This window comes from Mytilus trossulus, chromosome 5, assembly GCF_036588685.1.
Source record: "Mytilus trossulus isolate FHL-02 chromosome 5, PNRI_Mtr1.1.1.hap1, whole genome shotgun sequence".
In the NCBI taxonomy this organism is placed as follows: Eukaryota; Metazoa; Mollusca; class Bivalvia; order Mytilida; family Mytilidae; genus Mytilus; species Mytilus trossulus.
Window position 1 is genome coordinate 65871893 of NC_086377.1, and position 17340 is coordinate 65889232.

The 17340-nt window shown below is 30.9% G+C and overlaps 1 protein-coding gene across 1 annotated transcript in view; it reads right to left on the reverse strand.

Moving 5' to 3' along the window:
* LOC134718213 (uncharacterized) overlaps window positions 1–16548 on the reverse strand; it is a 28736-nt gene extending 12188 nt beyond the window's left edge. Inside the window, exons 1-5 of the mRNA XM_063580707.1 lie at window positions 16037–16548; window positions 7579–7644; window positions 6148–6259; window positions 4846–5564; window positions 454–527 (exon numbers count right to left, since the gene is read on the reverse strand). Of these exons, the coding sequence (XP_063436777.1) occupies window positions 454–527; window positions 4846–5564; window positions 6148–6259; window positions 7579–7644; window positions 16037–16084 (1019 nt within the window). The 5' untranslated portion in view covers window positions 16085–16548. The remainder of the gene's footprint in view (window positions 1–453; window positions 528–4845; window positions 5565–6147; window positions 6260–7578; window positions 7645–16036) is intronic.
* Between the last annotated feature and the right edge of the window lie 792 nt (window positions 16549–17340).

Below are 17340 nucleotides of genomic sequence, written 5' to 3' on the forward strand. Positions count from 1 at the left end.
TTTCCTTTGTTACCATCTTCTTTCTATCTGTTACATTTATTTTATATACATGATTTTAAAGAAAAAATTGTTGACAGACGAGAGTAGTGTTTGTCATTCTATTTTATTTAAAATCATAAAATGTAATAAAACAATAACTGCATTTTGTGGAGTGCCATCTGGTATTGTATGGAGCTCTTGAAAGCAATGTTGACCATGTCCTTTGGCTCAACAGAGCGCAATCATTGTATAATATTCCAGTACATGTGTAATATATAGCAGTGTAATACATTAAGAAAATTTGCTCTGTCTTATTTTGAACTGTCATTAAGGGGAAACTTAGTAAAACAGAAGCATGTTTTTCTCCTTTCGGAAACCCTATATGCATTTGATGTACCTGTTTTGTATATATTTTTATATTCTTATATATATAAAATCCTAATTCATATACTGTTTAAATATCAAAACACTTACTCTTGCTCTACTTCAAATGCAAGTTCCTTCTTTTTAACATTGTTCAATCTCAACTTGTGTCTATTGAATGTTACCTGAAATTAAGATACATGTTATATATATACATTTATATAGTTAAGAATCAAAACTACTGGCTACTTAAGGAGCCTGAATCATTCACCCTGCTTTAATGATCATTAATATGTTAAATCAGAATCAGGGATCATTTTAATAGATAGAAAGGGGAATATATAAAAATATAGAAAGACAAAAACATATATGTACATTTTGTGATAACCAAATAGAAGATGAAATCAACTTTTTCTTTTCTGTATTTCAAACAAATCATTAAGACAAGAATTTATTGAAAATTGTAAAAAAAAAAGCAATAAAAATTTAGAGGAATTAGATGATTCAGATAAACTGGTATATATATATGTATTTTAAATATTAAAGAATGTGTGCAGGTTACAAAGCATGTCCCTTTATCAAAAAGTCCTGGTCACTGAGGAAAGTGGACACGGAAACTGCCTAGTCTGAGAAGGATACATTAAAAGGACCAACCAGCAAATTTACTATGTACCGGATCGTCTAGAATAGGCGATACTATGCAGATAAGGAAAAAATTATATCAGTCTAAAGATTTGCACAACGGTACTGATATAAGGTGTTATTAAACGAAAATGTTGTTATAAAATCTTGTTGACAAATATTTCGGCTCAACAAATGGCCTTCTTCTTGTGTCACAAGTTTTAACAATACTCAAATAAATTTACTGTAATAATGTTAATGATACTTATGATCTCATTATTTTGTATGTTTAATGATTGTTTTATTTTGCATTCAATGGTGTTACATACGGGTATAATTGTGCATTTTTGAATAAAGTAACATGTATATAAATAATAATTCAATCAATTGAAATAAATAAGGAGGCTAGAGCCTAACAAAACCAGACAGACAAACCGGCAGACAGACAGACAGACACAGACATTTCCATATCCCCCATAAAGCTTATGTTGATTTTTTGGTACTCTAAATTATACCCCCAAGTTGCATGTTTTCTTCAAGATAGAATCGATATTACAAATGTACCTTAAATGTACATTTTTTCACATTTTTGTCATCTTTTAATTAACATGATTAATGAATCCAAAATCAAACCATTTTAATGTATTTATTTGTGAAAAAAAAATAGATTTTATACACTATAAACATGATAAATAAAATATGAATCAGATTTTTTTTAACCAAAATTTTACATTAGACCAATATCGGGGATTTAAAAAAAAAAATTAAATTAAAGTTTATTCTTAATTATATATGATGTGAAAAAAAAAAATTTTAAATAATATTTAATATGTCCTGAAAGGGTTTGAGTTCATTATAAAATTGATTGGCTTTTCTAGCGCTAAAATTTGTAGGTTGTATTGCTGGTGCAAGAAGCTGTTTCAATCTGATAAAAATGTTTCTGGTGAGATGCCACTTTGTTTATAACATAATTTAACAAAAAATGTACTTAGCCTTAGAAAGAAAATTAAAGTTCTTTGGAGAATATCAAATCTTGTACAACTGAATTTTACAATATATGTTATGTCTTTATATAGAAAGAGATGACTGTAAAAATAGTGTTAAAATGCCTATACATCTTTTTATGACTGAAAATGATCTGTGATTGCACCCTTGAACAATATGAGCAAACAACCAAAGCTTATTTTTTATCTTAAATTAAGTCTGAGCATAGTCCTAGGATGTAGGATCATCAAACTTAAACACTGTGATTTTTCACGAAAATGTTATTGCTTGGCTGATGCACCCTGAGTGAAGAGGCAACAATCAGAACAACATTTGAACATGGATGCACAATGTATTTCAGACATACCAAGTATGTGATATAATATTCTAAAAGGCAAATGTATCAAATTATTACATTTTATTGATCATTTTCATTGGTGTTTCGATTCAGAGTTGTTGAAATACATCACTCCTGTCTGAGTCCTGTTACTGTCAGATTTTGACAAGCAACACCAAAGATCTAGAGACAAGTGGAGTGTTTTAATATAATAAACATAACTATAGAAAATGGGTCAAAGTTTCAAATGGCCTGGTTGTTTTAGTGATGTTTGAATTAAAATCTTACTTGAAAACTGTACATGTATGTCAGAGAAGACAATTACCCAAAAATCAAAGTGATGGAAATCACTCATGGAAAGATTAGAGGGGTAGTTTGAATAATTTCAAATTATATTTAGATATGGTATAGAAAAAAAAGAACAATAATAAAGCACTATTTCTGACAATTGCATTAACTGCAGGTCTTTAGAAGGATAAGCACTTTTTCAATAGATAAAATTAGCTAAATGTGAATCAATGATAGTGGGTCCCTTAATTTGCACAACAATTTGTTTAAATCGCAATTTCATATCCTAACCAAATAATATTTCCTGCTACAGGTTTCACCTTTTACATTTTATCTTTAGAAACAGAAGAAATTACCAAATAAAGTTCTTCTAATAAAGTTTATTAATTACCCTATAGGACATGGGACCACCAGCACACTAAGAATTATATTGTCTCCAAAAATTAATCTAAAAAGGTTGTTTTGGGGGCATGTAAGTTGAAACATAGGTATACTATTTTTCACCTCGAAGAATCGCTTATTGAGTTTGAAAACAATTATCATGATTATATGACACTGAAGATTAAAAGTTGTAGAGTGTATTTTAATTCAATTCATAATTTAATATTTTCCAGAAAATGGCATTGAAAATGATTTTTTTCAACATAAACAAATTAAAAATTAAACTTATTTTATTGCCAATCTCTGATAAGTGTAACCTATATTATTGATTAATTAAAGATGAGGATTGCACAGATTTATCAAGTAAAATATAGACCTTACTTGAATACCTTTTTTGATATCTAGATTTCATATTTTGTCTTTTCTTTTGAAAAAAAAAAATCTTGTTAATCCTTAATCATTTTTCTTTCAGACATAATTTATAGAATCACTTTATGTAGTATAGATCAAAAGTAATAGGCAATAAATAAATCTATCGTTTCTATATATATATACATTTGTGTATTCAATAATGAGGTCAAGTATTTGAGTATTGAGATGAATGGTCTGTTTAATTATGTAAGACTGAGGATGATTAGTAATTTGGTCAATATGATTGACACTTAAGGAGGTGGGACATTGTAATTAAGGCCCCACCTTTTCTCTGATTGTTTGGTATCATGGCAGTTGTCAATCATACTGGTATTGTATCATTACTCTTACCTGATTAAAATGACAAAAATAGCCTGCAAATTGACAAAACTTAAAGACATACATACTTCAATGAACTGTTCAAAAGATATAACCCAAATTTTTCACAGTTCATATGTGCATATTTACACAGACATGAGAATTATGGGGAACTATATTTCAGTGTGTATACATTTTGTAGATTTAGTAGCTAACCTGTGCTACTTTTTGTTTTGGAGGCCAGTGCCTTAGGAAAGACTTGGAACAAGTTCCAATCTTTCCAACAAGAGGCTCTCAAGAGCCTGAATCGCTCACCTGTAATTTTTTGGAGTTATCTTTCATCATTTTTTGAAAATTAACAAACATGATGAACAAATTAAAAAAAGATGTCTTAAAAGGACAATAACTAAGGAGTCAATTGACAATTTTGTTTATATTAACCTATTCGTAGAGCTTACTTTGATGAACATTTTTGCTGTTTAATAAAATTTATCTTAATCTATGATAATATTCAAGATAATAACCACAAGAGGCTCTCAAGAGCCTGAATCGCTCACCTGTAATTTTGTCGGATTTATCTTAAAGACTTTCATCATATTTTTGAAAATTAAAAAACATGATGAACAAATTCTATTTTTAGCCAGTGTGGCCATGTTTTGTGACGAAACAGTTAATAAAACATAAACTTTATTCTAGATACCGGGTACCCTAAGGATCATTCAGTTTAAGTTTGGTTGAAATTGGTTTAGTAGTTTCAGAGGAGAAGATGTTTGAAATAGTTTACACCGGATGGACGACGGACGGCAAGTGACGGCAAAAGCTCACATTTCCTTTTGGGAAAGGTGAGCTAAAAATAACCTTTTTATAAATTTTGCTGGAAAAAAAATAAATTTCAAAATCTAGAAAGCTGGAAATATATTCTTCAAACAATCCATAATAGCATGTGCACAACATCAGTATATACATACACGCTTCTCGTAAAGTTTCAGTGATCTGGGGTGAAAACTGAAGGACGAGTTACACAAATTATGTACCCATTTTCCCCGTCAACACGACATCACCAAACCCTGCCAAAAATGATGCACAAGCCAAAAGGACTGACAAATTCAAAATAGAATTAATCATCTATGATTAATATAATTTTTTACAGATTATTGACTTACAGTTGGTGTTTCGGTCCAAGACGAAGTGGGAGGGTCCAAGAAGCTACCACTGCTTGTGGTGTCTTCATCTACTGAAGTATCATTTGTTGTCGTGGTGGCCTCGTCTATCAAAATATATGTAACACTGTCTTCTTTGGTTGCTGTATCATCATTGTCAATTTCTGTACCTCTGGTATTCAAGGCTGGATCCGGCAAGTCATCCCCTGATTCTGAATCATTTATTTCCATTGCTGGTGTACATTGACCTACACTGTTGTTATCAATTTCAATCAATGTTGTGTACAGGTACAACCTTAAAGGACTTGAATTGTGTTGAAGATAAAAATCTTCAACAGTAAAATTTTTACCATTATCAAGTTGTTTTGGTAACCCTGTCCCATTGAACAGTCCAAGGTTCAGTTCACAGTTTGACGCCTGAATATTGCCATTTAATTTAGCAATTCCATTAGGGAAATATAATTCCATAGCCTTTTCACGAACATCTTGTAAGTCACTTTTCTTGTCTATGTCAACGACTTCACTTCCGCCCCCTTTTGCACCACTAACTGTACTGAAGGCCAAGTCTGTTCGACGCCTGTGTCTCCATCCTAGCCTAATTCTTCTTGTTGTTTGAATGGGAGCTGTCTCATTCTTCTTATCTTTTTTCTTTTTCTTTTTCTGTTGGCTTTCTGTCAGTTCCTTATATTTTTTTATTGCCGGGGATTCAGAGAAGCTAGTGCCTGAAATAACAAATGGCTTATTTTACTGAAATAAATCCCCTTACAGAATAATTTTTTAAAATATGATAGACGCTTCAGCAGCAAGCAGCCTCAATAGAACTAGATCATACATATATATGTAAAAAGAATAGAAATAATCTGAAAAGAGGGAACAATTAAATTATAAATTTTTAATGTTCTCTTACTTTGCTGGCATGTCAAGCACACCAGTTCAAAAGTTGGATTCACCTGATTGAAAGTTGTGTGCGCGTGTTTCAGTTGTCCAAACCAAACTTGTCTAGTATCACTTTGAAAGTTGTGTGAAGGCGGGACTATAGTTTGCTGATATGTCAGTTTAAATGTTTAAATAAACTAACACCATTAAACCACTTGATTTATAGGTACTAGTTGAAGATTATAGAAATTTACTCAATTTAGTAAGAGTGCATGCCTTTAAAACTGCGGTGCACAAGATTTTCAAAATCATGAGCAAGCTAGACTTTCAATATAACTATCACCACTAAGTTTACAGTTATATAAATGTTTCCAATACATATAAAATAGGACATAATATTTAAATTCACTGCAAATAAAACTGTCTTACCATTAACCTGCATGCGACATCTGCTTCGTAGTCTTGCTCTATCACCGATTGTAGTTATACCTAGACTTTTAAACTCTTCATCAGTTAGGGACAGCACTTCCTCTGGACCAACCTATATGTATTAATAAATTACATCAAAACATGTATTACCATTGAACACTTCTCAAACAGAATATTTTGCTGATATAAGAATGTTTACAAAAAATAATATTGTATCACAAGACATTTATTAGTGTATAAATATTACTAGAGGCTCTAAGGAGCCTGAATCTGTCACCTAAAAAAATATCTTAATTTGTCATTAATCATTTCACTGCTTTCAGTTTCTTTTGTCATTTGAATCATTTCACTGCTAATACAGTATCTCTCTATCTCTTACAGAATTCAAACAAATGCATAAAAACATAAAATAAGTCAAAATCAATCTTTCAAGAGCAATATAACTCAGGACTGTCAGGTGTCAACTGATGATTTTAGTCAAAAATGAATTATTTTCAAATGAATTATTTGTATATGAATTATGTTAAAATCAATCTTTCAAGGGCAATTACTCCTATAGAAAGTCAATTTACAGTTTCGGTCAATTGAGAAATAGGTAGAATGTTGCGTGCATGATGTTCATTTTGAGGTAATTCTTTTGTTTGGCTTATATTTTTTTTAAATTTAAGCAAATAAATTTCTTCCAACCCCTAGCTATGCTTTACAATTGCAAATGGCAGCCATGTTTTTCATCCAGTTATATACATACAATGCCAGACATCATTCCCACAAAGTTTGGTTCGAATTGGCTTAATTGTTTCAGAGAAGATCTTTTGATAAACATTTCATGCTTAGACCTCTAAGTTCTATTTATAGTAACATCAGCCATGTTTTTCATCTGATCTGAATAAAATGAGGACGTTTTATAGTCATTATACATATATGTCATAGATCATTTCTGCAAAGTTGGGTTCAAATTGACCCAGTACTTTAAGAGAAGATGTTTTCATGATATTTTTCAAATCTTATTATTCCTTTAAAGGGAAATCTGTTATACAATAATAGCTTTTCATGTCAACTTGATTGTTCAAAGACCTAATACGGAAATGTCCAAAGCAAGTTTTGCTTTCAGACTCAGTGGACTGAAAATTGGAATCAATCAAGGACTTCTAAAACTAAAGAAACCGGCCACTTCTGTTTTTCATTAATTTATACTTTTGAACAACATTTCATACAATGTAGTTTTCTTTGGGTCATTTCTCGTGTCTTTTTTGGCAATTTAGTGTACGAGTGCATAGACATAATTATTTTTTAAACCTATTTGTGTATACATCTGTATTGTATTTTGCATTCTTCAACTCTAACCAAATCAGCCATACTTAAACAAATACTGTTAAGTATCATTTTTTAGATAAAATGTATACTGCATAAGACAAAATATTATATTTTTACCATATTTTGACGAAAGATTCCGATCAGGTCCCGAAGACCCAATTCATCCAAAATACTTTCCATTCTCTGAAAATATGAAAAAATATATGCAATAAAATAACTTTAGGACAAGCATTTACAATCACCATGATCACCATGAAATCTGTGAATTAACCAAACAAGTTGCTTTCTTTAAAAAAAGAAAAGCAATACGTGAACCTTATTGGGTGTTTGGTTTGAAAGAATAATATATTCATTATTTCACCTCCTTTTTATAAGAAATTTGAAAACTGACATGAATTAAATGTCCGGGGACACATTACCTTATTGCCAAGCCCCGAAAATCGAATGACAGTCCCTTTTCGCTAGTTTAAATACAATCTGATTAAATTAGAGATCATATGTGTCAATACGTTGCTTACAAGGATCCAAAAAACACTCAATTTTACTTTGTTTAAAGACCTTTTGGAATCCTCTGTTTTTGTCGGCTTGATACACACCTTCAAAATTTGAAAGCTGAAATTTCATTGGCTGATGTAAAAACTACCAGGACAGAAAGTAAAACGGAGTGTTGTCAGATCCTTGTAAGCAAACTTTTTAAGAGTAGACACTGGATTTGAATTTTAATCAATTTGGTTTGAATATAAATCAAAATTTATGTGTAATCTTCTTTGTTTATCAAACTATAAATTTCATGATTCTTCTTCTGGAAGTTCACTTAACAATGACAGAAGGGTTTGTTGAAATATTATACTTGTCCGACGACGACAGAAGGAAACAGGAATTGCAGAGCAAATCCAGTGTAGTCTATATAAACATAGCAGACGTCATGGGTATGATTACAAATGAGATAATTTTTTTTATCAAAAGACAAAATAATAAAGATCTATACAACAATTAAAACATTGTATGCCTAATGGCATTCAACAATGAACCAAGCACTTCCCATATAGTAAGTTATTAAAGACCCCTTTACTTGCATTACTAAATGTAAACCAATTAAAACGAGAAAATTGGGAAAAAAACAAATATAACACACAGAATTGAATGCTGCCGACTTTGGACATGGATCCATAAAATGAGGTGTTGTTCAAGTTGTTGTGAGCGCTCTATCCCCTCAAGAGCAGTGGTGTAATAGTACAACTTGTTTAGTTCAAAATTCTGTTTAATTTTAGATCACCCATGTTAAGAGTTGTGTATATATAGTTGATGTGTTCAGAAACAGTAAAGATATTTGTTATCATTGCAGAGAAGACTTTTTCACGATACAAATTTCTATTTAGTTGCGCACTCTTAAATAATTGTTAAAAGTTTGGCAAAATCAGATCCTCGATTAGGAGGCATTTAATTAAGAGAAATGTTTAAAATAGCTCTGACTTATTATGTTAGCATGCTACAATAAATATAGATTACATAGATTTTTGCAGTATGCTTTTCATGCATTGGTTTTAGACATTTTAGTCATTTTGTTGAAATTTTTTTCATTTCATTTTTAAAAACTTGAATGACAATACTAAGTTGATAGTTATTTTAGTGAAAACAATGTTTGAAGTCCGAGTATTCATGTGATATCAGAGCAGAAAAAATATACCTTGAAGAAAATTGATGAAATCTGGCAAAAAGAATCAAACAAAATCTTCTAATGGTTCTTAGTCAATTTCAGGGTCAATTTTAAGTTGAAAAACGACAGGTCTAATTGAAAGACAAGTTAATTTCATTTTGAAAAATATCAATTTAAAGATGCTTCAAATTCATCACGGCAAAATGTGCAACCTTGATACGAATTATTATAATTCCAATTTTAAAAGATTTTCTGCTATTCTATGCATTGACGGACCCTTTGTTATCTCTATGATTAACTAAAATTACCTCAAACTATCTATGTGGACAAAGCTTGTATTTCAGGAAACTTAACGTATATGCATTTCTAATTTAATTAACTTATGATATATAGGACATTAATCAAGAATCATTATCTTATCTGTATAACACCTTTAAATGCTTATGATGCATATTCATTTATGCCTCAGTTTCACATAAAGATTACTGTATAAACTAGATATCAGTGAGATGGAAGCCATCTCTATGGGCCCCGCTGTAAATAACTCACACAATCTTTACCATAGGCCATGGGGTAACCTAAGTTTTTGACCTTTAAATTTGACTTACAAATTAAAGTTGTACATACATTATGACACACCTTCTGGTTAATATACATGTCAAGTATTAACTTTGAAATCCTAACGGTTCTCAAGATGTAGAGCGGACACGATCTTTACCATAGGACATGGGGTTGTCAACTGAAACCAGTTTTTGACCTTGACCTTTGACCTAGGAAGTTGTAAAACATTATGACACACCCTCTGGTGTTGGTTAATATACATGTCAAGTATAAAGTATGAAATCATAAAGGTTCTCTAGATATTGAGCGGACACAATTTGTTACGGACGGATGGACGGATGGACAGACAGACTGATCACTATAAGGCGACCCACCACTAGGCGGGGCCCTAATGATCGATAATGTTCGAGACATTCAGAGAATCTATCTACCGAGGATATCCGAATGGCCCATAGACATAGCCAAAACTCACCAATATATAGGATTTTTAGGGGGGGGGCTAGAATGAAAAATTTTGTCAAGCATTTTTTTTGTTGTAATCTCTGTCCTGCCTTTTATTTTTCACTCTATTCGGTCCTGCCTTTTTTTAATAGTTTATCCTGACTTTTTTTCATAAAATTTTCATCCTGCCTTTTTTTTGCACAGTGGCTCATCCTGCCTTTTTTTTTTAACTCAAAACTCCTGTCCTGCATTTTTTCAAATTTCATCCTAGCCCCGACTACCACAGTAGAGCTTCTCCGAGAGCCAAACTGCAACGGCTTACAACAATGTAGGCTGTAGCTATGAATTAAAATTTGTGTGCTAGCACGTTTCATCAAGGACTTATATAACAGAATGCACTTAATGAGTTAACTAAATATTGTTCCCTTTGGAAACTTGATGTAAACAAACAAAAATCAAAAATAATAATATTCAATTCTAATGGGAAATCACATTGTAATTATTTTAAAGTAGAAAATGAGCATCTTGAGACCGTTAAATCTTATTGTTACCTTGGAATAACAATAAATTATTCAGGCAATTTAAGTCCTTCCAAAAAAATTCTTATGGAAAAAGGAAGAAAGGCTTGGTTTAAAATTAAAAAAACAGTATCTTTAGATAATTCTTGCAGTATGCTTGAAAAATTATTTGATACTTTAGTTGTCCCAATCACTCTTTATGGAAGTGAAGTATGGGGTGTAAGCAACTTGTTCAAAGATTCAGATCCATTTGAACATTTACATATAAAATTTATTAAAGAAATTTTAGGGGTACAGTGCAAAACAACAAATGTAGCTTGTCTAGCTGAGACAAACAGAACTCCTTTGCACTTAAAAATTCAGCTTTCAGCTATAAAATTTCTAAACCACATTGTAAACTCACCTAATTCATTAGTCTATAAAATATATAATAATGTAGAGAAAACAGGTAAATGGGTTAATATTGTAAAAGACTGGTTAAATAAATTAGGTTTTGGCCATCTTACTTTTGACCCCATTAATATAAAATATTATATAAATACTATCCAACAAAGAATCGTTGACCAGGCTTATCAAATTATGAACTGTTCTATCCTTAAATGTGAAAAACTAAATTTTTTTTGTAAGACTCAAAATATTGGGGAAAGGCCCCCGTATATCGATATATGTAAATTAAAAACTGACAGATCAGTTTTCAGTAAATTTAAACTCAGTGCCCATTCCCTAGCAATTGAAAGGGGGCGTTATACCAATATTGAAAGAAAACAACGCATTTGCCTATCCTGTAATAGGTAAGAAATTGAGGATGAATACCATTTCTTCTCAGTCTGTCCATGCTATATATCATTGAGGGATACCTATATACAAAAAATTATTACTAATCTTAATTTCAATTTTATTAAATTGCAATCAGCTATAACACTGAGGCATATGACCACACTTTTAAATAGCACTTTACCAGTCATTATAAAAATCACCACAAAATATAATTAATGATTGTCTTTTATTGAGAACATCTGTATAATTTTTATTTTTTGATATGTATCCTTTTTTGTTCATGGACATTAATAATTGTTTAATGTCAATACACACGTATTTGTAGTCTTCTTTTCGTGTGAATACCACTGTCACTCTAATTTAATTTAATTAATTATTGTCAGTTTATTGTTTCAATTACTGTATGCCATAACCATAACCGATATAGGTCCTTGGTTTCATGCATACAGTATATTACACCTCATGTTCATCGCCTGTATATGGCAAATTTGTTGTACAACAAATTATCATTGAATGATCAATCTTTCACACCTTACAGACGTTATCTTCAATCTTTGTCTTCGACCAAGTAATCTCTGATGTAATATGTTAAAGGGAGATAATTGAATAAATAGGGTCTCACTAATTAGAAACAAGAATCGCCAAGGAGCGACAAGAACTGACACACAACAATAAAAATCAGAGATATAACCAAGGATTTATATAGTATATATATTATAAAAGTCCTTGATATAACATATTGACAACATTTATTTGTTCTATATAGACCACGTTAAAATATCTATCAGTCATCATGCACAGTCCTATAACTTTACTTGAAATCAAAACTATATATTTTTTCTTGATTTTAAAATGAACAAAACTATCAAAGCAATGTTTGTATTTATATGCATGCATGAGAAAATTACTTACGAGACAAAAACGCGAAATCGCAAAAACGTCATACAGTTTTAATTAATTTTAAGTCCTTTTTGGCCCTTTTCTCAACATAAAGGGTGTGTATGTGCCTTAAAAATTTATTTTCTGAAATTTTAATTTGATATTTTACAACCATACTTTAAAATACTTTTTGTTTGTTTTTTCTTCTCTAAAATGAGGAAGGCCAGCATAATCATGATAATGTTATAAGTAACATTGTGTGAAATTGCAAGTTATCAAACGGGTTTGTTTTGTCTACAGACGAATACGACAACGACGACAGAATCATATTAACATAATATGACCACATTTTATTTGGCGGTCGTATAAATACAATCGAACATTGCCAAGAACAAAAAGCGTACCCATAATACCCTATGTTATTTAAAAAATCTGAAACTGTTGTTGAAATCAAACAGTCATATATTAAGTTTTCAACTTATAAAAAGTACTTAGATATATGTTATCTCTTGAGAGTTTTCAGTTCAATACATGTGTATATGTATTCTATGGTATTATACAGATGTTATATTTATTTGAAACATAGCCTCATTGAAAATTGGTGTAATCCATATGCGTTACTCTCTATAAATAAAAAAAAATATCTATCTTACTTGTTTATCTATCTATCTTGCGTTATTAATATCCTACATTAAATTCATCAAGTCCTATTTACCTGATGTTCTAAGAACAATTCTATCAAATAATTTTTTGTTTTATACGCATGCTCGAGTAGATTACTTCCGAGACAAAAAGGCGAAAACGCGAAAAGGCGAAATCGCGAAAAGGCGAAATCGCGAAAACGTGAAGTCGAAAACGCGAAATCGGAAAGAAAAAATATTTTGCGTTTTCGCCTTCGCGTTATCGCGTTTTCGACTTCGCGTTTTTGCGTTTTCGCGTTTTCGACTTCGCGTTTTCGCGTTTTCGAGATTTCGCGTTTTCGCCCTATATAATATGATGGGCGAAAACGCGAAAACGCGAAATGGCCTTAACCGGCCACCATAATACATCAGTTTTTTGCTTGAAAATGTTTTAAATTAATTATATTAAATAAGATGAATTTTAATATTATATACATATATTCAAGTAAACATATTTGAAGTTTAGTATAATTTTTTAGAAGATTTCACATTCAGGACTTCAAATACATTTGTAGTGAGAGATTAAAACCCTTCTTGCATTTTTGGAAAATACACACTTGGTCTCATTAATTTTTATGTGTGTGTCATCTGTGTTTTAATTTGTTCTTAAATTAAGCTGACACTGGTCATATCAAAATGTTTAACAATTCATTTGTTATGCATTCTTATTCTGATTTACATTATGTACTGATGTAATGTCTAGTATATATTTACAGGATTTAAGATTTCACATACTTTATCTCATATGGTACTTTATCAAAATAAACATAGATAAACATGTTTTTTTTATAAATAAATATATATGTAATCATGATAACCACTTTTCAATATATGTGTGTCTTTCATATGTCATAATATATAGGTACACTGTATATGTAGCAATCAAAATTACAGAAAATTTAAATTTGACGTTCCTGATTTTTAACAAATTAAGCTTACTGTTTTTAGACAATATATGTGTAGTGTCTTGAAATATGAAATTTATTTGTATGAGGCTTAGAAACGGGAAAATGCGAGGTTCTACCGAGCATTTTTCCGTTTCGTGCCGAATACAAATAAATTTCATATTTCAAGACACTATACGTATATTGTTTTTATACTGAAATCGAAAAAAAAATGAAAAATGAAAAAAACATGTAACAAAAATTGTTAAAAAAAGTGTTTGGAATTTCCCTGTTGAGGTACCATTTTGGGGTATTTCCCTATGAGCGTAGTCCAGGTGGTAAGACATTGGCGTATTAAGGAATTAGAAAGCGAAAATGAACTTAATTAATAACATTTGATAACCATGATATATAAATAACCAATTTGAAGACATAAAAGTTTAAATTGAAAAAAGTTGTTACTTTACGACGTGATGTTGTTGATGAAATACAATAAGGAGGCGGGGCTTATAGGTCAGTTGGGGTCATTGACGTATAAAGCTAAAGTTTATACGTGTAGCTTTATCTGTACAGTAAACTAGCTGATTGCAGTATAAACCAAGGTTGGGCGGTAAATACCACCCCCGGTATTTACCAGTGGTATTTACCGGTATTTACCGCCCCGGACAATACTACCCAAGTGGTCAATACTGGCAAATACTGGTCAATTGAAATTTCATGGTTGTTTCTACTAATAATTGAAGTAAAATCTTGATAAAAAGTCAAATATAATGTGTCAGCTTATAAAATTAATGAATTTGATATGTTTTATACATCTATAACACTTTTTCTTACTGTCACTGATTTAAAATTTAGTTTTTATGAATTATAATATAACATACATAAGATATATATATATATATATATACAAATTTATATTTTATTTAAACATGTTTAAATAAATGAATTTTTATTCAAAATGTATGATTTTACAGGTAATTAAAACTAAAGGTAAATAAAACTTCAGGTAAATGAAGTTACATGGGTCTTTTTACCTATCACCTGGCATTGCTAGGTGTGAAAATTTAATTACTTAAACAACAGCCTCCAATAAAAGTTGACAGTACATGGGTTGAAAGTAATAAAATTAATATTTGAAGACTCCCCTAAACAATAAATTATTTCCTGTCCATAGCTATTTAACTGTGAGATAAAAACCTTCTTCATGCTGGAAATGAAAATTTGAAGTTAAGGGACAAAAAGTTTTTATCCTTTAACTATAATATAATGTTCACATTAATCAATATAGATTCCTGTTTGAATTAACAATAGAATTCAAAATTAAAGCATTAAAAATGATTTGAACACCTTCTATATAAATTAATTATTAATTGTAATTATAATTGACCAAGTAGATAGAGGTTTTTATAGTAATGACCACTCAAAATTTCAATCGACCAGTATTTGCCGGTATTTCCCAGTATTTCCCAGTATTTCCCGGTAAATACCGGTATTTACCACTGGCATGGTCAATACTAGTATTGACCGCTTTTTTGCCAACCTTGGTATAAACATGTATATCTGACATAAACATACATACATGTATGACTATCCTGATAACTGTAGGATTGTCTTTACTTTTATAAATTGTGACATGGATGGAGAGTTGTATCATGATCTATCATTGACACTCATACCACATCTTTTTATACATTTATCTATTCTACATGTACATGTACATGCAAATGTATTCAGTTGTTGTCGCATTTTGCCGACATGTACATTCATTTTGGCACATGAACATACCTTACTGACATGTAAATATTAATGATAAGCATAATAAATAAGGTGACAGACATGTATGGTCAGCTGTGTATATGGAGGATAGTTGTACATGTGATTTTCTCATTGGCAACCATCATGATCATAACCAAATCTTCTTTTTTTTTGTAACTTTTGAGTCTGAAACATGTAGTTTTATTTTTTTTTTATTTCAAATTATTATCCTATTCAAATAATGTTTGAACATGATGAATAAAATTGTATAAAATTGCTTTCAGCACAGATCATATATTTGCAGAGAATAATTTCACATTGTAACTAAAAATATGAGGGAAAAGGGGATGTATTAAAATTATTGAACGGGCCACATGATTTATCCGAGAAGTAATTTTAAACTTTCATAATTTAAATTATTACCTGTTCCAACTGGTATAACTGTCGCAAAGAATTCACTATCACTATCATCTGCTTCAAAGTGATCCGCCTTTCCAGTTTTCAAGATGCACAAAATTATGGCATTTAGATCTTTATAGTTTGCTTTTGGTGTCCATGATATACCATGTACTGTTTTAAGGGGGGAGAAAACTGTATAATTTCCAGCTTTTGTTCAGCTGAATCATCAAAAACTACTCACGGATGGCTTTACATTCCTCATATTCCACATTTCCAGCAAATAATACAATAATTTCAGTCTTATAAATAATCCTCATTCCCGTACAGATAGGTGTAACTGCCTCTGTCTAGAAGTGATCACCCGTACATGTATGCAACAATCTCCTGGTGAGGGAAATAAGTTTCCCAACACCACAAAGTTATGTACTTTTCTTTAATCTTATCAAAATGTTCAATTATGTATAAAAATATACAACAGAAGTTCATTTTTCTGTCAAAACATTACCAGCAGGTTACAGGTTAAAAGGAAGTAAATATAGATCAAAATAATAGGTAGAAGTAAATTTATTTTCTGCTGCCTTGGTAATTAGAAATTAAAATTGAAATAGTGAGAAATGAGTGTAGGCCATTGGTGTAGAAATAGCGAGAAATTTAGAGAAAACTCTCTAAGACTAGCAAGATTTTCTGTGCCAAATTAAGCATGGGGTGTTTTTCATTCATACTATTTCGAAAATTCCGGAACCGTTGAGTACCCTTAAAAAATGCCATTTTTTATCAAAAAAGCTGCGGCACCATATGTGTTTGACCATTGCAATTACACCACACCCAAATGTGTTGATAATTCAGAATTCGATTTTTTTTAATGGATCTTTGATAGTGAAAAGGCAGGACCAAATAAGGCTACCACTGTCGCCTATGTAAATAATTACTTCCTTGTAACCTAAAGCAAAATGACGATTTCTGGCGCATCACTGTATTTTTCGAGATATTTTAGAAATTGGATCGGTAAATTAATAAGGTACTAAGTGATTAACTATATCAGAAGAAAATTGCTGATCGCCGTGAAACTATAGGCTAGTCTATATCAAATTTTTACTGTTTTTTTGTTCTTCTGTCTCAGGGGTAGGGTTTGAACGGAGGAATTTAACATAGAAAGTAATGGGACCATGAATTAGTCGTGTCCTTCCCCTATTTGCGAAAGAAACTCATTTTGTATTTTATCATTTAGCAGATTACTGTCAACAGTTTCAGAAAAGGTATCAATCAAAGGCATTGAAATTCTAGTTTGAACCACATTTTTGGTGTCTATGAAGAAAGTAGTTAAGACA